The sequence below is a fragment of the Argiope bruennichi genome, chromosome 6, assembly GCF_947563725.1.
Source record: "Argiope bruennichi chromosome 6, qqArgBrue1.1, whole genome shotgun sequence".
NCBI lineage: Eukaryota > Metazoa > Arthropoda > Arachnida > Araneae > Araneidae > Argiope > Argiope bruennichi.
Window position 1 is genome coordinate 54,104,239 of NC_079156.1, and position 21,240 is coordinate 54,125,478.

At 31.6% G+C, this 21,240-nt stretch overlaps 1 protein-coding gene across 1 annotated transcript in view; it reads right to left on the reverse strand.

Annotated features, from left to right (window-relative positions):
• Positions 1 to 13,584: 13,584 nt before the first annotated feature.
• Positions 13,585 to 21,240, reverse strand: part of LOC129972121 (uncharacterized) — a 28,625-nt gene continuing 20,969 nt past the window's right edge. Inside the window, exon 3 of the mRNA XM_056086118.1 lies at positions 13,585 to 16,976. Coding sequence (XP_055942093.1) covers positions 14,370 to 16,976 — 2,607 coding nt within the window. The 3' untranslated portion in view covers positions 13,585 to 14,369. The remainder of the gene's footprint in view (positions 16,977 to 21,240) is intronic.

The window sequence follows — 21,240 nt, forward strand, 5'->3', positions numbered from 1 at the left end:
AATTTTTGCATCCCTATGAAGAATCATTTTTACAAAAGTTACCGAAAATTCTTATTATTTCCAATTCATCATATTCCCTGTCTTCATTACATTGAACTTGCTTCCAAATTTCTGTCAGCTGATGATAAGTCTACATTCAGAAATTTCGAATCTACTATGTAGATAGATTCAAAAAGTATCCACTTCATCAAACTTGATTTTTGTAACAATTATTTTTCTTTGCTAAATAAACTAGTTACCTTGATGCAACACTAAAAGCATTAAGGAGGATATCTTGATGATAAACTATTAAGACACTGCGACTTCCATATTTTATTTGATGAGTCACCAGCATGAGAAAGATTTAATACAGATTTTATATGAACTATACGCTCATATACGATGAATCTTATAAAAATTCTGCATGTGAGAATGCCTAGTATGATCTCAAGGATAAAGTTTACTTTAATATTATTAAGAAATACTATTGATACATGGACTAGATGGTATTTGAAAGCTTGAATTTTTATTCAAGTGTATATGAAACTTTTCTTTTGGTTTATATTCAATGAATATACGGCTTTAACAGTTTCAAATTAAACTAAATTAATAATAAATTTTAATCTCGGCATGCTGGTAAAAGGAAATGGAACTTCTGTATTAGTCACATGCCAGGGATTAACTGCCGAAAAAAATTAACAAAGATATCATGTTTACTGCAACCAATGATTAGTTACCAAAAATCGCCAAAGATGTCATAATATTCAATTGGCTGTTTTCGCCGATGACCTGAAGTTAAATAAATTTTGTTCATGACATATATTAAGTTCACCGATAACATCAGGGCCGAGTTATTAAATAGGCAAAGTAGACTATTGCCTTCCCTATTAGTATGAAATACCCTGCCACACTGTAACGATATCCTCACAATGTTATCCGGAATTTAAAATATCGAAGAACATAGATGATATATCAGGAAATATCATATGCTAATAGAACAGAGACACAGCAGTTTTAAAGCTCCCAAATCTTTGAGATTTTTTGTGATATTTTTAGAATATCAAAGTTTTTATTTTCGTTTCATTTATGCGCTATGTGCGTTCATTCTATTCATCTATACGCTTTCATTCATTCATACGCTATGTGTTTGAACATGATCAAATCAGAATCAAGTATCTTTCAAATACATTATACAACATTGTGCTTAGAAGTTTTCAAATTCTCTTGAAGATCATTCTGTTGTAAAATTTTCTTATTTAACAAGATGTCTCGAAAGTTAACAGTTTTATAAAATTTTGCAAAAATATTTAGAATGATTTTTAGAAAATCATTTCTAATTTTCTTCAAGGTATTGTTGTCGATGATGCTGAAATCAGGATAATTAAATTGTAAGAATCTCATAAAATATAAATTCAAATATTAGCAATCTTTTGGTAGTCGTTTGAAGAAACTAAGTCGCTTTTTCAAATATCACTTCTTTTAAATAACTCTTTTTATTTACAAATGACAAAATTTTTAATAATGAAAGATAATTCAAAATCAGTATCTGAATAAAAACGAAAATTAAGAGGGTAAAGTAGACGAAAAATCCGTTTTCAATCAAATGCAAAATAAATTACAGTGAATTATTTTGAAACTAAATTAGAGAAATTGTGCTCCTCTCCCTCTTGTTATATTTGTCTTGTCTCCCCTCCTTCGTCGGCAAAGCTCTGCCGTCGCCTCTGTACATTTATTTCAGGAAATATATACATGTTCAATCCAGCTTCATAGCAACACGACTATTTTTGCTATGGAATGGATTGAATTTCGTATTTATTACTGAATGGAAACCAGTTATGTATTCTTCCTCAGTCTAAATTAAAAGTTGGATTCTTACAAAAAAATTAAGAATTTCTGTAAGAATGGCAAAATAACTCTTACTATTAATATTCATTTTACTGTTACAGTTTGTTTCCGTTACATATGTGAGCTAGATATTTATTATTTCCGAGATATGATCATCACTATTTTTGGCATTCGTAATATGTGGTCTGATAAGACAACATGCCTTGAGTGCCATAGAGTGTCAAAAAGTTTATTATATTCGAGAATGATTATTTCCAACAAAACAAAAATAATATTTTACTTATGCATTTAAAAAAGGAAACGTAAATAAAAATATGCCGAATATTTGTAATAATGATTTTTTTTTATACTTGGCAAGGCTTTGGTAGTTTTTCTTTTTTCTTTTTGTTATGATTTATAGCCGTCTATGACGTTTAGTAATGAGAAATCATTTTAAAAAATAAAAATGGCTACTAAATGTTTCTTTGGACTGAAAAAACAACTAAAATCAGTAGAAAATTTAAACTAAGAATTTATAAGACTCTTATTATGCCTGTTCTGTTCTATGCATGGGAAATGTGGACTTTTAACTTGTACACTCAGTGTTCTTTGAACATGTTCGAGAGAAAGATCCTTAGAACTATCTTTGGTCCAGTACTAGAGAGAAGATATTGGCGAATTACATTCAATTTTGAATTATAAAAACTCTATAGGCAATCCAGAGCATTGAGTTGTGATGGCTTGGCCATATCTGGAGAAGCTCTGAAAACAGCGGCCTCAAAATAACAACTTTTAAAAGTCCTATGGGATCAAGGGCCAGAGATGGCTCCAACTAGATGACTGGATGATGTGGGAAAAGACCTGAGTGTTCTGAGGATAAAGAAGTGGAGGGAAGTTATGGGGGACAGAAAGTGCTGGAAAGTGCACGTGGTTGAGGCAGCCAAGGTCTGCAAGGGGCAGTTGTGCTCATGAAAAAGAAGTCATTTTAAACAGAAAATTTGAAGGGCATGAAAAGTACTACACTATTAATAAAGTTGTTAGTAATTTTTTTTTTCTAAATTGATTTTCTATTTATTTGTCTTAAGCACTACAGTAAATTTGCTTAAATCATTCTTATAGGAAAATATATCTAGAAACCAAAATACGATTTTCATATCTTAACAACCAGATTTTCACAGCAAACGACTAATCTCTATCTGTATCTCTACTAATAATACAGATGAAAATGTGTATTCTTGTGCGTTTTGGCGTTTTACAGGACTGATTGTTAGACCTAGAACTACCAAATTTAGTATAGATATACATTTAAAGGCAAAAATATGCAGTTAAAGCTGATTTTTTTGAAACTTTAATTAATTAAAAATTAAAAAGAATTCTGCATATTATCTAGATAACTTTCAAAAATATCAAAGCACAAAAAGTTTTTTACATCATCTTAAAAAATTTTTTTCAATTATACTTATTTTTTGTCGTATAATTTTTTATATTTAATTTTAAATATATATATATATATATTTAGCATATTTTATAACAATTTGTTCCGATGTTGAATGACATCCAAATCGTTTTGTTCTCAGTTGCTACGACAATTTCATTCTGAATTTTTTCCAGTATTGTTGATTTAGATGCAGAGCTCCAATTGATATTATTTATTTTTTTCATGTTGAGTAGATTTCAGAATATAGCATGCTTTTCATTTTTTTATATATATATATTTAAAACTAAGGGTTAGTTTCAGAGTCAAGCAGTGGCTAAAATTTTCTAACATTTAGCCAGTTTTTTCTGACTCTCTTTCCTGCAATATAATTGAACGCCTAAAGATCTAGAAATTAAAGTATATATAAAGTGTGATAGGAGATAACCTCAAATCTTTAGAAAATTTTTAACTTAATTTTGCTTTATCAGGAATGATTATAAGCAACTTTTTGTTTGTATTTTGTAAAATTTGCATATTGTCACTTGTTTCCTTTCTGCATTTATTGATTCACATTCCTAGTATGGATGTTTCAGAATATAATTCATCTTGGCTTATAATTATTGCAGAAGCGTTTCTAAATTTTTTATTATTTCGAAAAATTCGAGATGTATTATTGGCACTAAATGTTAGATACCCATAATCAGCATATATCTTAATGTACGATCCCCAGTTTACATTTACGCAAATGCAATAAAATGTTATTTGTAGATTGTCTAGAGCAGGGTTGGCGAACCTTTATGGATCAACATGCCATTTTTTTCTAAAGAAATATTCAATGAGGTATAGACGTGCCGTTAAATAATTTTGACTTATAGTTATTGGGAAAATAATGAAACTAAATACTAACAACTCAAAACTCTTTCTTTACTACCAAAAAATACATTTTGCGCTGTATAGTAGTAAATGTTTTAGTTATGTGTAATTCAAATTAAAGTAACATTAGCGTGACTTCTGTTGTTGCAGATTAGATGACAAATATATTATGATTGTAAGGTAATACTTTTAGCAGAATGGATGCTGAATTGGGAGTCATCTGCCAAACGCTTTCTAAGCGAATCTTTAATGTTATTCATCTCTGTAAATAATGACTCGCAGACATAAGTAGATGAAAATATGGTTAAAATAGTATGAGACAGCTTCTTCAAACAGTTAAATGTGTCTGGAATCGAATTACATGTTTCAAAAATTCGTTACTGTCGTTTTTATTTAAATGTTTGTTAATCTTTCTGTTTCAATGTATTCCAACTTTTCTCCTCTTTCAATAAATTTTTAAATCCATATTAAACTAGACTGGAAATCAATCAACTGCATTTCAAATTCTTCAATTTCCAACCAATCGAATTGGGACAAATTCAATTTATCAAATGAAATCACATCTGGGTACACAATAAACTTCCGATAATTCTTTGAACCGAGAAAATCTCGCTGAAAATTCCTTGATTAAAGAATCAATTACGGAAATAAATTCTTTAATAACTTTTTCTACGTCTGGTTTCTCTCTTCTAAATTTGATATATAATATTGATATTTTTTTCATGTTTGGGAAGTGATATTTTTGATATTTTTTTTCAAGTTTGTAGTTTCTTATATCGTTTCTGAAAACACGCGGTTTAGCGACAAAACTGCGAATGAGATTCATCACGGTGACAATTTTTTTTTATTTGTGCCTTGAAGTTTTACGGTCAATGGATTGAAATATTGGCATTAACATCAATTTTGAAAGTCACTTAATATCCAATAATTGTAAAAATTGTTCAATTTCCCCCTCATTTTGCAGAAACAGTCTGATTTCTTTCAAGCAGTCAACAAACCTTTGAAGTATGTTCCCGCGGCTCAACCAGCGAAAATTATTATACATTAGTAAGCCATTATACACCGAGTTGACTTCATCCAACAAAGCATCAAACTTTCGTTTATTTAAAGCCTGCGACTAAGGATTGCAATACCGGTATTTTGAGCCATTTGTACAATTTTGTAATACCGGTATTCACAAGTTTAAAAAGCGTTTCTTCGGTATTTACTAGAAATTTCTAAAATTGTCTCCACTATATGTTCAGGGATCGCCAACATAGCAAAATAGTATACGTTTTTGTTTTTATGTCTCCCTAACGCGCGAAATTAATTATTTAATTAACGGCTTAATTAATTGCTTAAATCTAAATTAGTGAAACACGGATTATCCCTGAAAGAAGATATTGTATCCATTACGACTTCTTCTTCTTGCGTACAGCCGAGCACCCCGCCACCACTGAACGTAGCAGTATCGACAGGATTTGTTGTGGCCGACTGCTATCTTGAGCATTGTCCATCCTTGCATTGACCGATTTGTCAAACTGACATTCTCCTCGAGGTAATTGGCCACAAAGTGGTCAATTAATGTCCTTCTTCCTTATCTACAAACTCTCAAATAGTTGGTAAAAAACTGACAATTTTTGACATCATGTCCTTTAGAGCTTTAAGATTACCTCATTATTTATAATTTCATTATTCATTTCTAGTCATTATTTATAATTTTCAGATTTTTTCTTAACTCCGAAATGTCAATACATTCCTTTAAATAGTGGCAAACAGTGCCGATTCCTCCACAAATGCATTTATTTTCCTGCATTCTTCCAAATCTTTGGACATATGCAGGAAATCACCCATGTCCTGATATAATTTGAATATCCATTACGACTGATGGAGCAACAGTTATGAAAAAAAAAAAAAAAAAAAAGTTGGAAAGTTGATTGGTGCAAATCAGCAATTGTGCTATGTTCATGGAATTCACTTAGGAGTAATAGATGTATTATACCAAGAAAATAAAGAACATAACAATCCAAATACTGTGGATATAGAAACTTCGGATTCCAACTTTGAAGAGAGTAAGAGTGTGAGTTATATTGACAATAAAGATAATGACAATGTAATTGTTGAAGAAGATATTGCTAATGAGGATGAAATATTAAACCATCAAGAATTGCTTCCTATAATTTATAAAGTCCGAAAAATTGTTAAGATATTTAAATGTTCCCCTGCAAAAAATTCCATATTACAAAAATATATACTAACTGAAAATAAAACAAAATAAATGTTAATATTAGATTCTAAAACTCATTGGAACAGTTTAATCCTAATAATGGAACGATTTTTGAAACTGTTAAATCCAATCCAAAAAGCAATGATCGACTTAAACATGTAAATTAATTTTTCAGATAGTGAATTCGACTTAATATCCAGAACTGTATCATCTCTACTTCCAATAAAACTGGCTGTTGAGGTATTATGTCGGCGAAAATCTAATTTATTAACAGCCAATGCAACAATAAATTTCATGTTGCAGTCACTAAAAGAACAGCACACGTCATTATCTGAAGAATTAATTATATATTACATAGAAAAATCGCACAGAAGAAAGGCATACCAAAATAAAAAAAAAAAAATGTCTTACGGTATTTACATAATTATAATGATTTTAAAAATAAAAAAACCAATGAATTAAAAGAGACTAACAAATTCAAATCTAATCAAGTTTTAGTAAAATTTCTTAAAATTGTTTACCCACAAACCTATCCACATTCAGAATTCGGTTCAGTTATCGAAGATTATGATGATACTAATGTCGATAGTGAAAATGAATTGTCTCTTGCACAAAAATTAGAATTAGCGATAAATAAAAAAATTTCAACGAACCAAAATACAATATAGAAATCATCTATATCCAAAACCATCCGACGAGAAATCTATTTATTTGAAGATGAGGGATTTAGAGGTAAGTACTTGGAAAAAGTATATCGCGAATTGCTAACAATACCACCAACTAGCGTAGATGCTGAAAGAGCGTTTCCGACAGCTGGTCATTTTTGCACAAAATTACGCTCTAGGCTTAATGACAGTATAATTGATGCATTATGTTTTTAAGATCACATTTGAAAAATTTCTAATAGTACCACAGACTGAATAGTGACATTTAACACTTTTCAAAAATTTGTAATAGTACCACAGACAGAATAGTGACATTTAACACTTTTCAAAAATTTGTAATAGTACCACAGACTGAATAGTGACATTTAACACTTTATTGTGATTTAAATAAATAAGATGTTCCTTTACTTTTTATGTGATTCTTTATATACTGTTATAATTTATAAGTTACAAATTACTTTTTGTGATATTTACATTCTCTAATAAAACTGGCAAATAAAACAAAGGAACACCTGTGTTTTCCCTTTTTTTTTTTTTTTTCTAAAATTTCTAATACCGGTATTAAAACCGGTATCCGGGTATTAAGATCTAAAAAATACCGAATACCGGTATTGAACTTTTGGTCCGATATTGCAATCCCTACCTGCGACAATATGAGGTTGACTATTTTTGTGATTAACGCTATTACATTATCAGAGGATGTTAAACCACTCTTAGCACATAAGACTTGTTGGTGAATAATGCAGTGAAATTCCAGAATTGAATGGTCTATGTCTGTTTCAAATAAACTAATAAGACCCTTTTTTTTTTTTTTTTGCCCACCATATTTGGAATACCATCAGTTGTTACTGAAACAATTCTTTTCAAATTAATTTCTTTCTCAGCACACGATTTTTTAACATTCTTACAAATATCTGTGCCCTTTGTAGTTGTTAGCAACGATTGTTATTGCAATTAATTCTTCTTTAAATGACGTTTCCTACAAAATATCAATCAAAATTAGCTAAACGTGTAGATTTAGTGACGTCAGTAATTTCGTCAAGACATAGCGATGATATAAAAGGAGCGGAGTTAATGTCATCTGTTACATTTCCGGCCAGTTTTAAGATTCTTTCTTTTATTGTGTTTCTTGATAGAGGAATACCTTTGATGCGCTGAGTTATTTTGCCTTTATTATCAAAATCCTCTAAAAGTGAGGACGCGCATGCTAACCAGGTTTCCTTCAAAAACTCTACCTCTTGAAAAGTCTTACTGTGCCAATCAATGACATTTGCAGTCAAGTAACTTGCCGCGCTCATATGACAATTTTTGCTAAAATATTTAATCATAGTCATCGATTGTTTATTTGTCTTTTATTGCAATTGCGGGGAATGGGAATATGCACACAGCGCACCTCGACCGATCACTCGCATTTGATCGAATTTCTTCATAGTGAAGTTTGTTATTTTGAACTTAAAGGCAAACCTTTTTGATCAGTGACGTGCCCAAAATATTGTGTCGTGTGCCGTCAATGGCACGCGTGCCACTGGTTCGCCATCCTTGGCCTAGAGTAATAGTAAAGTGGTCTTCGAGATAATGTTATATATGGAACGAAAGAGAAAGCAAAATAGGAGTTTAGTAAAAACATTTCTTAAATGTGAATTTTCCATTTAGAAAATGTTAGTTGTAGAAGTATTAGAGAACAAGTTAGGGAAATCAAAATAGAATCAGCTATGATCATGAGATGATGACTTCGCATTGTAAAATGTTTATATAAATTGTTTGTACAAGTACTGATATCATATTAGATAATTTTTTTATCTTATTAAAAAATGTCAAGGGTCCTTCATTTTCTCCACATTATGAAAATAAGTTAATCGTTTTACTAAAACAAATGACGCCACGTGGAATGAGAAATAAGACAAAACAATATGCTTTTGATTTTATGTTTGCATTTATTAAATATAAACATTTTATTGCCTGATTCTTGAGTACTTGAATCTTTCATTAGAGCAGCGTTTTTTCAATCATAATTTTCATCTCGCCCCCCCCCCGCTTACAATAAAATGTATACAACAATAATGTATATTTTGTATTCTGTTTTTAAATTATTTTTAATTAATTGACTAAAAAGGAGTAAAAGCGAGCCAACATTGGCGAGAAATCACATCCGGCATTTTGCCAAGCGGGCAGTGAACAGATGAAGCGAATGAAAGTGGGGAAAATTTAAATATTATATTTGAAATGAAAGCCAAACAGGGAGATAACGTTAAAAGAATATGAAATTAGAAGATGGGGTGAGCTAAATTTAGAAACTGGGAATACATTTTTTTGAATAATAAAAGAAATAAAACAGAAGTAGGACTAAACAAAAGAGAAAAAAATAAGTAATGTTTGTGGAAGAGAATCCACACGACCGATGCCGTCTCGAGCATGCGCAGATATTTTCTCATAGGAAAAAGGAAAATGTTCGATAACGCAAATTTCTATTCCAGCCGGTCTCATTCGAGTCGATCCTTCTATCGCTATCGAATATATCACGAATGTGTATGTTATATATGTTTTCGTGTTAATTGCAATTCACCATATTAAATATTTACGGCAGCAGATTCATGAATAAATTTTTAAGTGGAAGTAAGCGAGCATTAGACGACATTCAAGCATCAACAAGCACACAGACGAGCGTGGTTTCGAAAAAAAATCAAGAAAATGTTATCAAGAATACTTAAATTTTGGGTTTACCAGTACTGAAGTAAATAAAGAAGAAAGGCCCCTGTGTATCATTTGCTCAAAAATGTTGGTCGCAGGCAGCATGAAACCTAATAAACTTAAATGACATTTGGAAACGCTTCATAGTGAGTACGTCAACAAACCCTGAGAATACTGTTGCTCGTCGAATTGGTGATATAACTGAAGATGTACAGTGTCAGCTCCTCTGGAAGTTGCGTGACAAATTGTTTCCAATGATGAAGCAACATATAGTAAAAAAGATGCTCATTTAATTGCCTATGTTTGATTTTGTGATAATATGTCAGTGGTAGAAGAACTACTTTTCTGCAAACCAATAGAGCTCAAAACCACGGCCCTCGCATTATTTGCTATTTTAAATGATTTTATGAACTAGGAAAACATAGAATGGAAAAATTGCATCGGAATATGCACCGATGGTGTTCGTTCAATGTCTGGAAGTTTCCAAGGTATAAAGCACTTGTAAAACAAATATCGTCTCAGTGCGTCTGGACATATTGCATGATCCACAGAGAAGCTTTTGCTTCGAAAGAAATGAGTCCTGGTCTGAATATTGTGTTAACTACAGTTGTTACCGTAGCAAATTATATAAAAATGAGACCCCTGAAATCGAGAATCTTTTCTGCACTTTGTAAAGACATGGGTTCAGTACATTCAACGTTACTATTTTATTGCGAGGCAAGATGGTTATCACGTGAGAAATTTTTGCAACGTGTTTATGAATTAAGAGAAGAAATCGCCATTTTCCTAGAAAAAGAAAACAGACCGAAGGCCGAGAATTTTCGCGATAGTTTATTTGTGATGAAATTGAGGTACTTGGTCGACATATTCGAAAAATTAAATAATTTGAATTTTCCACTCCAAGAAGCAAATACGCATATGTTGGATACGAGTGATAAAGTTAATACTTTTTGTAAAAAAATGGAATTGTGGAGCAGAAATTTAAAGCAAAGAAATCCAACAATGTTTGCAAATGTGGATGATTGTACTAAAACTTACAAGACTGAAGAAGAACATGTAAAAGTGGTTTTTGTAACCACTGAAAATCATTTAGCCATGCTGGGAAAGAATTTTAGAAAGTATTTTCTTTCTGACGATAAACTGATAGGAAGTTACGAGTGAGTTAGGGATCCATTTCATAAGACTCCCGAAGGACTCTCAATTAATGAGGAAGAAAAATTCATAGACTTCACGACAAGTGGCGAAACTAAAGGACAATTTAGTAATAAATCACTGTTTGAATTTTGGGCAGGAATAGAGGATGATTTTTCTGCACTAAAAACAAGGGCATTTCGCATTCTATTACCATTTTCAACATCCTACCTTTGTGAAACTGGATTTTCTGCTGTGGCTTCTTTGAAGACAAAATATAGATCTCGGCAGAACTGAGAGTGGCTATTTCTAATATTAAGCCTTCCTTCGAAAAACCTCGCTCTGCAAGACAGGCCCCAGGAAGTCACTAATAATTATTAAATTTGTTTTAATTTAGTATGTTTTGATTAAGCAAATTTTGATTTAGTAAGTTGTTTTACTTTAATAAGTTATTAAATATGTCGAAATGTATTTTGTTGTCAATGTGTATGTGTGCTTTCCTTTCAGTCAGTTAATCAATTTTTTTTAAATAATATTTTCTCTTGTATATTCTCGCACCCCCTCTAGTGTGCTCACGCCCAAATACGGGGGAGGGGCGCCCCACAGGTTGAGAATCGCTGCATTAGAGTATCGATTTCTCCAACATATTTAAGTAAATGTAAAAAGTTTAATAACATATCATCCCGTTTTAAAGCAGCACCTGAGAGAGAGAATTTGTTATGAAATGAATTTTTTTTTAAAAATTTTGAACAAAGGTCAGATGACGAGGACGTTATCTATCGTTTATATAAAATAACACTATCTTATTATTATTATTTGCCTCTTTTAACCCAATGGGAAAACACCTCTCTACATCACTTTGTTTCAGTAGCTGAGAGAAGAATGTTTCTAAATTTCAGTTCTAAGACATTTTCGTAAAACAGGTATATATATATATATATATATATATATATATATATATATATATATATATATATATATATATATATAACCTTGAATATAACCCTCCTGCATGGAAATCATTTAATCATTTGTGTGTGCTCCTCACGTTCAGTTTCATGCATGTGCCTGCTTATATATGATAATAGAGCACACCACTTTCACCCGCACTTTCCTTCTTTTCTTTTTTTTTCAGGTCTAGTAAGTGCACAACATCACTTATTACTTTGGAAAATGATACTAGCTGTATTCGTAATATCACGTTAGAGAAAAAGAAAACTATAGAGATGTATTGATGGTTTGCACTTTTGCACTGAAATCTCTTTGAGTGTCTACACTGACCTCTAAGAGTGAAGTAAGATATCAAGATAAGATTCTTAATACATTGTAAGATGGTATTTTAGTGTTATTAATAATGGTTTTATGCAAATGGAGGGTTATGTAGGCCTCATATTACCATCTTTGTTAATGAGTATTTAAGGGTGATAGATTAGGAAAGAATGTACCTTCGGAACATCTTTAGCCCGACTGAGGCAGACAAGTGCTGCTAAAAGTCTTCATCCCGGAAACATCTATGAGTTTGAAGAATTATTCACGGGATATGATCACTCTTTAAATTCAGCTGACAAACAACTTGATTCTAAACATCCAAAGCCGATTCTAAGAATCGATTTCAATTAAATGAATTCATATTATTTATTGAATACTATGCATTCAACCTTTTGTTAGTTTTACTAGTAAACATTTGTGATACAGAGAAATTAAGAATTTTTAATTGAAGTTTTGTTTAGTAGAATGTGTATTTTGTTCATAAATTGGGTGATAAATAGCTTAGCTAAATTTCATGAATTTAGTTGTTTCTTTTTAAATCTAGAAAGCAGGTTGTCCCTTAACATTTGGAAAAGAATGTATTTTTTCTGTTAATATATGCACAGGATTTCTTGGCCCAGAAAAACAATGGAACGTGAAGATGTTTCAGATGACGAATTCTGTATTATTCTGTCTTATTTCATTTTCTTCCCTAATATAGAATGCTTTATAATTGAATCAACTGAATAAAACCTTGTAAGAAATACAACACCTTTCTTGTTATATGAATAGTTAAATAAATAAGGATGGCAGCTGTCTAGAGCAAAATGGTTAAATATTTTTAAGTAGTTCATTCAGGAAATCATTTTGATGATACGAAGCATAAAACTTTAAATAGCTGTGATATATAATCAATATTAATGTCTGAAAAATATTAAGTCAGTATTAATGTCGGAAAAATATTAGTGATCAAAATTTAAGAACTGTTTTTTATAATTTGGATTCTGGTAGAGAAACTGGAAAACGGTTTTTAACCATTTCATGCTATTAGACAATTAGATATAAAATTTCTTTCAAACTCCGGTGTGGTTATCTATTCCTTTTTCCTGTCTTTAATAATAAATAAGATTATATAACAGGGTTATTCGGATAAGTAGAAAAACTATCATGACGATAAAAGAAGGCAAACAGATAAGTCCCCTTGGGGAGTGAAACCCTAATGGATACATTATCCAGTAAATATTAGTTAAGGTTTAGTAAATATTAGTAAGGTACTCTTTTTTGAATGAATACATTTCAACATCGAAAAAAGACATCTCTGTTGTTTCTGAGTTCTTGTCAGTTCAAAAACAGCATTACATGTTTCTGAACTGACAAGCTGTGAAAATACACTAAAAATCAAAACAAAAAATATTTAGTAATGTATTTATTAAATGTATCAAAATAAATCCATATAGTAAATATAATGTTTACAAATATGAACAGCATTTATGACACTTACTAATAAACATATCGATATCAAAAATATAGGCACAGTTTATAAAATCTTATATCAAAAAGTGTGAACACAATTTCCACAATACTTAGCTATTTACAAAATGCACATATAAATAAATTAAGTAACAAATAAATAAATCTTGTCAAAAAGCTAAGCTGTTTTTTAACAGAGTACAGACAATTGAAAGCTGGTCGCTTAGAATATTATGTGTATATATGTATACAATGTCATTCAAAATACATTTTCTTTTTAAAATATCAGATTGCGAATCTTTCTCATTAGGAAAGTATATTATAATAAAAAACGAGATTACGATGCATATATATCATGAAATAAAAATCCATTTCCTATTAATTTTTATTAATTCATATGAATGCGTTTCTTTTTACCTATAAAATCCACTGAGAGACTTTATAATTACTAAAGATGCTTCAGAATCAGAATTTCAAATATTTTAACATAATTTCAGTATAATATTATTATTTCAAAGAGTTTTTTCAATTGTATTACATAATTTAAATCAAAAAGGAATATATCGTATTCTACCTCGGAATCTTTTAATGACTTTCATCGTTGTGAAAAATAAGAAAATCATAAAATTCGAAACATGCTATAAAATAAAAACCGATGATAATGCAGAAAAACAACAACATTCTTTCATAAGACGAAATATCACTGAAAATAAAAGAAAATAAAAACCTTCATGCATTTTTAGTTCAAATATTAAAAATAATTATATATGCTAATATTTAAAAGACGAAAAACAAAATTCTTCAGTAGAACTTTTGACCAGATAATTATAATTCAATAAATTAGTATCTTAGAAACATCAGATTAACATTATTTAGATTTTGATTCCAGAGCTAGCAAAGGTGTGTCCGTGTCAGATGATCCTTGTATACCTGGGGATGGAAAGTAGTCTACTTTTGGAATCGACAACTCTTTCTCACCAGAAGCAGAAGGCCAATTCAGTCTAACAGCATGAGACACCCTTGGGCCATGTAAACCTTCAAGAGGCAAAGATGAAATTCCAGAGTCTACAAGATGATTATTTGTCCCAACAGGTGCCGGAGGTGAAGGCAAATTTAATCGGAATGCGTGAGATACTGGTGGTGGAGGAGGACCACCAATCAAAGGTTCGGGGTGGGATAATGGTGCGCTATGGTCACCAGGTGGAGGGACTCCCAGGCGAATGGCATGCGATGGAGGAGGCAGACCAGAAGAGGTATGGGGATTGGATTCTGGAGATGACAAACTGTTTGCTGTTTCAGGATATTTAGGGAATCCCTGCTCTGGAATCAGAAGTCTTGTGGAATGAGAGATAGGCGATATAGGACCAGGGCCGTCAGAGGATATTGGCGGATAGGGCGAAGGATTAGAAGTATGTGGATTAGGACCTGACCCATGAGAAACTAGTGGAGAAGGATGAGGTACTGCCGATCCTTGACTGTTCGGCAGAGGGGGATGGATAATCTCTGTAGAATGGGTGTCTACAATGTGAGGAGGACCATTTGGAATAAGTACGTATTTCGGACCTGTGGGACCAGAGCCGCTATTTGATGCATCAAATACTGGTTCAGAAACATGAGAACTCAAGACTTCTGAAGAAGGACCAGAATGCTGTGTAGAATAAGGTGATTCATTATATTCTTGAGAGATAGGCCCATTGGCATATCCTTTGGCTAATGGTGGATTAATATGTTCTTGAGCAATAGGAGTGTTGATAACGGTTTTAGTGGAAGGTGGATAACCCTTAACTGCTGGTGGATTAATGTGTTTCTCAACAATAGGAGCACTGACAACGGTTTTAGTGGATGGTGGATAACCCTTAACTGCTGGTGGATTTACATGTTCCTGAACAATGGGAGCGCTTACAACGGTTTTAGTGGATGGTGGATAACCCTTAATTGCTGGTGGATTAATGTGTTCTTGAACAATGGGAGCACTGACAACGGTTTTAGTGGAAGGTGGATAACCCTTAACTGCTGGTGGATTAATGTGTTCCTGAGCAATAGGAGCACCCACAACGGTTTTAGTGGAAGGGGGATAACCCTTAACTGCTGGTGGATTAATGTGTTCCTGAACAACAGGAGCACTGACAATGGTTTTAGTCGATGGTGGATAACCTTTAACTGCTGGTGGATGAATGTGTTCTTGAAAAATAGGAGCACTGACAACGGTTTTAGTCGATGGGGGATAACCCTTAACTCCTGGCGGATTAATGTGTTCCTGAGCAATAGGAGCACCCACAACGGTTTTAGTGGAAGGGGGATAACCCTTAACTGCTGGTGGATTAATGTGTTCCTGAACAATAGGAGCACTGACAATGGTTTTAGTCGATGGTGGATAACCTTTAACTGCTGGTGGATTAATGTGTTCTTGAACAATAGGAGCACTGACAACGGTTTTAGTCGATGGGGGATAACCCTTAACTCCTGGCGGATTAATGTGTTCCTGAGCAATAGGAGCAGTCACAGCGGTTTTAGTGGAAGGGGGATAACCCTTAACTGCTGGTGGATTTACATATTCCTGAACAATTGGAGCGCTTACAACGGTTTTAGTGGATGGTGGAGGATAACCCTTAACTGCTGGTGGATTAATGTGTTCTTGAACAATGGGAGCACTGACAACGGTTTTAGTGGCAGGTGGATAACCCTTAACTGCTGGTGGATTAATGTGTTCATGAACAATGGGAGCGCTTACAACGGTTTTAGTGGATGGGGGTTTAATCAGCTCTGGAGTGATAGGTGGATTAACGTGTTCCTGCACAACAATCGGATCAATAATTTCTTGAGTAATTAAAGGTTTGATGGGTTCTTGAACAATAGCAGGTTCTATATGTTCCTGACCGATTTTTGGATTAATGTGCTCTTGAATAGCAGGAGGATTAACATATTCTTGAACGATAGGTGTTTCAATTTGTTCCTGGAGTACCGCTGGATATTGTTTCGTAACTGGTAGATTATTTTTTGGAGGATACGGCGATTCCACATAATCACCAGAAATAGGTGAATCAACATATTCTTGACTGATGGGTAGATCGATGTGCTCTTGTCCAACTGGTGAATTATAAGATGGGTGATGAATTTTCGATATTTGTGGTTCACTGTAACCTATTTCACCATTGTAAATAGGGGTATTTTTCTCGTCTGAATCGTAAGGTGAAGGGTAAAATGGTTGAGGATCATGAATTTCTTCTGAATCATAAGGAGATCTTTCATAATTGACTGGACGTTTCTCAAAACTGGCAGGTTGATAAGATTTCCTTGGGGGTCCATAGAAACGCTGTGGATGAGAAATGTATCCTCCTACATGATTATTTCTATAGTTTGTGTCCAAATGGTGGGGATACTGGCGTTTATTGGAAGATTGGCCGGTATTCACATGGACTCGAGAACTTCCTGCAGGATGCGATACTTTATATTCGTAGCCATACTGTCCATTACCCTAAGAGAAAATTTTAAATTAAAAGCATGTAGAAAAAAAAAATCGCAAGGCAAGAATTTCATTGTAACATGAAATAATTAATTTTAAGAAAAACAGTAAGGAATATTTCAATAGTAATAAAATATGTCTTGTATTAAAATCATATACATTATATATAGAGAATTTGATCATATTTTAGAAATACCTTTTATTTTAATTCCAGGCTTTTTCAAATGTTTGGGTTTTTTTTTTAATAAATCCATTATCACGTAAAATAAATATCAAATTTATTACATACGCTTTCAAGAAAAACACTTTCACCGAAATTTTACATTAAATAATAAAAAATGTATCCCATTAGTTCGTATGATAAGAAATTAAAAAGTAGGTTAATGACTTTATTTTCAATGTTACCTAAACGTTTTTCTTTCCACGCAAAATATGAAATTGAAATTTTTTACATCAGTACGTCTAATTTGATTACATTTTAACCAAATTAAGATATTAATAATTGATTCCAAAAATACGGAGGGAAATGAATTAAACAGGCATTTTGTTTTTTAAAAATATGTTTATTTGAATTTATTATTTATTACATACAATTACAATTTACTCTAAAACTCACTATCTGTATCTTTTAATTGATGAATTATAGTGTCACAAAAGATTGCGATTGATTTTTTTTCAGAAATTAATTTTAAAAACAATTCCTTAAAACAGAAATAATTTTAAATTCAGTATACTAAATATTTATTAGACATTTCACTTATATTACATTTTAAATCTAAACAATCCTTTTTTAAGAGTCCCAGTCATCAATAATTTCGACTTTTAATAAATAAATATTAGGGAAAATATAAACTTCCAATTTTCTTCCATATAGATTCCTTAGAGTTTTAAACCTGCCTGATGCCACTGAATTCACCAATTTGCATACGTATAGCTAACCAATTAGAATCCTCTATATTCACTGTTCAAATATCATTCTAAATAAGGGGTTTTTTTTCCTTGACATTTTTGTATATGTAGCATAGAAAAGTATTGCAATCGTCAAAAAATTTGAACTCGAGATTTTCCTAAATCTCTACGTTTTAAACCTCCCTGAATTCGCAAAACGCATTTTTGGAAAATGTCCGTCTGTCTGTCTATAAAAAAGATGTATTGCATTAGTTCGTATGATAAGAAATTAAAAAGTAGGTTAATGACTTTATATATTATATAATTTTTTTATATTATTATATAAAATTATATAACTTTATTATATAAATTATAACCAAATTTCATCCGTCTAGCTGAAAAATGCTTTGAGCTAGACGGATGAAATTTGGGTTACGGTCTTTATACCAAATTTGTAGATTTCTATCAAATTTTGTGCAAAATTCATTCAGACAAAATCTATCCATCCAGCTACTCGAATATAAGTTAACACGATTACAACAAAACGAATAAAGATAGATAGATAAATTCGGTACACATATTTAATGTTTATAGTCTAGAATCCCGTCAAATTTTGAGCCACATCCAAGAAAGGATTATCCGTCTGTCGGTCTGTACTTTCAGAAATATATAAACTCGATACCTCAAAAACGCAATGGTTTAAATACATCAAATTTAGTATCGAATTTTGTGACTACAAGTGTAGTTTTGTGTCAAATTTTTTTCCCAATCGATGGGGGAAAAAAACTCGTTTAAAACAAAATACAATTTTTCGAACACTATTAATCGCATGGCGGATTAATCACCAAAAGCTCGCAAAGGATAACATTATAGATCCAGTAAAAATTGAATTCACGCCGAAGGTTCATATTTCTTTACTATTGTACGCAAGGCGTTCTCTGACACACTCTCTTTATTAGAGAGCATTAGTTTTGGGGAGATTATTCCCTCTGATTACTTTCTGATAGAGAAAGTATTAAAATCTTGAAAAAATTTCGAACTCAAAATGTTGGTGAGTTTCCACGTTTTAGACTTCCTTGAGTTCGAAAAACACATTTTTGGAAAATGTCCGTCTATCTGTCTGTTTGTGACAAAGATAACTCAAAAAGACTTTGAGCTTGATGGGTAAAATTTGATATACGGTCTTAACACCAAATTTGCAGATTTCTATCAAATTTTGAGTAAAATCTGTTCAGTGGAAGTCAATCTGTCCGGTTGTTCGAATATAAATTAACGCGGTAACTTCAAAACGGAGAGAGATAGATGAATAAAATTTGGAACACAGACTTAATGCCCATTGTGTAGACACCTATCAAATTCTGAGCCAAATCCAATAAGGGGTTGACCGTCTGGGACCTGTATTTTTAGAAACATTTATATCCGATAGCTCAAAAGCAGTCTTAAACGTATCAAATTTGGTATGTGATATTTTGATTACAAGCGCACCTCTGTGTCAAATTTTGATTTCAATCGGTTGGGAACTCGTCTAAAACACAAATTCAATTTTCAAATACTATTTACCGCATACCAGGGATTAATCTCCAAAAAATTCTCCAAGAAACACACAACAGATTCAATAAAAATGGTAAATTCGCGCCAAAGGTTAATATTTCGTGCTATTTTATGCTAATGCATGCAAAGCATTCACTAGAATAATACTTTTATTAGAGAGTATGCGAAAAAGTTTAGGGTAGATCATTCTTTTTTTGTTGTAAAATGTACTAAATCGAAATTGACCGAATATCATTAACAGTTGGTTGTCAAAAATGGCTAGTTAGATTTAATTTTGTACTCTTATTATTGTAGCAAAGTGTTAAATTCTTCATATTTTTTCAAGGGAATTATAGGTTGCATAAATAAATAAAAATCGTCAGAGTTCATTTATATTTATTTTGCTTGATTCGGTGCCAACTAAAAATTTCTTTTTGAAAATAAAAAAATCTGACAGTAATATTATTTTTGAATAATACAATATACTAGATTCATAGCAATTAACATGTGCAATTATTATAATATTATCTCAATTTAGCAACTTTTAAATGTAGTTATAAATGAAATAAATTTGGTTCTTGATTTACACGATATTCAAACGTCATGATTTTGATTAAGAAGGCAGGAGTAAATACATTTTAACTTATGTGTACATTTTTTTATGCTCACAATGACCCGCGCCAATATAATATTAGAATCCGCTGCGCATTTTATATGAGGAAAAGAGCAAGAGAACATGCAATTAGGTACTAGATAACGTATGGAGATGATTTTATCGTGTGACTAGTAGAATGTGATTGATTCCTTTACAAAAAGGAAGAAGAAAAACAAGAAAGCGACAATGGTCTCTTCAAAACTTTCTTACATGTTTCCTGATGAGGAACGTTATCTCCTGCCCTACCCTCCACTCCCAGAATTAAATGTTGGACCTAATTCAAGCTTTGAAAACCCCGGTACTCAGATTTTTATTTTTACAACTTTAATTACAAATTAATAACAAGAATTAATTACAAGATTTACAATTTTAATAACAAGATCACATATCAAGTTCTATTATATCTTACCATTGTTTTTTGAACTATCACATTTGTATGTATTCAAATGTTCAGAGAGACAAATGATGGACTTGTTTTAGTGATTAAAAGGGTTTAAAATTTTTATGCGGATCTACGCTTTAGATGCAAAAATTGTGTACCGAATTTTGTTTATTTAGTTTTTTATACTTTTGCTGCTATTATATTCTCTTGCACTCGAACAGAAAAAAAACTTTTAGTGAATGGATTTCATTCAAAATTTGATATATGTCAAATACATTTAGCGTTAAGATCACATACGAAATTTCATCAATCTTCTTCAAAATATTTTTATGTTTACAAATATACGTCATTCCAAAAATATGTTCGGAGATCTGAAATGTAAAGATTCTTAAAATCTCGACGATTGCGATACTTTTAGATACTTTGTAAAAGAGAAAATAAAAATGTGACATAATGTAAAAACGTAAACGTTTTTTAAAAATATAATAACAAAATAATTTAGATAATGTAGTTGTAAATCTTGTAAAAGCTTGTATACTAGAAAAAAAGAGTCAAAATCTACAATTTAAATTGTTTATATTATTAAGTCTAATTTAAAAAATTATTAAATTATTTTTAAAAGTTAAAAATGTATTCTTTATAATTTTTTTAAAAGGGACGCTATATCATATTCTGTTAAAAAGGACGCTATATCATATTCTGTTAAAAAGGACGCTATATTATTCAATGAAAATTCATTGAAAACTGTGTAAAACTGTACCAGAAAAATATTATAATGTACCATTATTGACATCATATGCAATATTGGTACATGCATCATA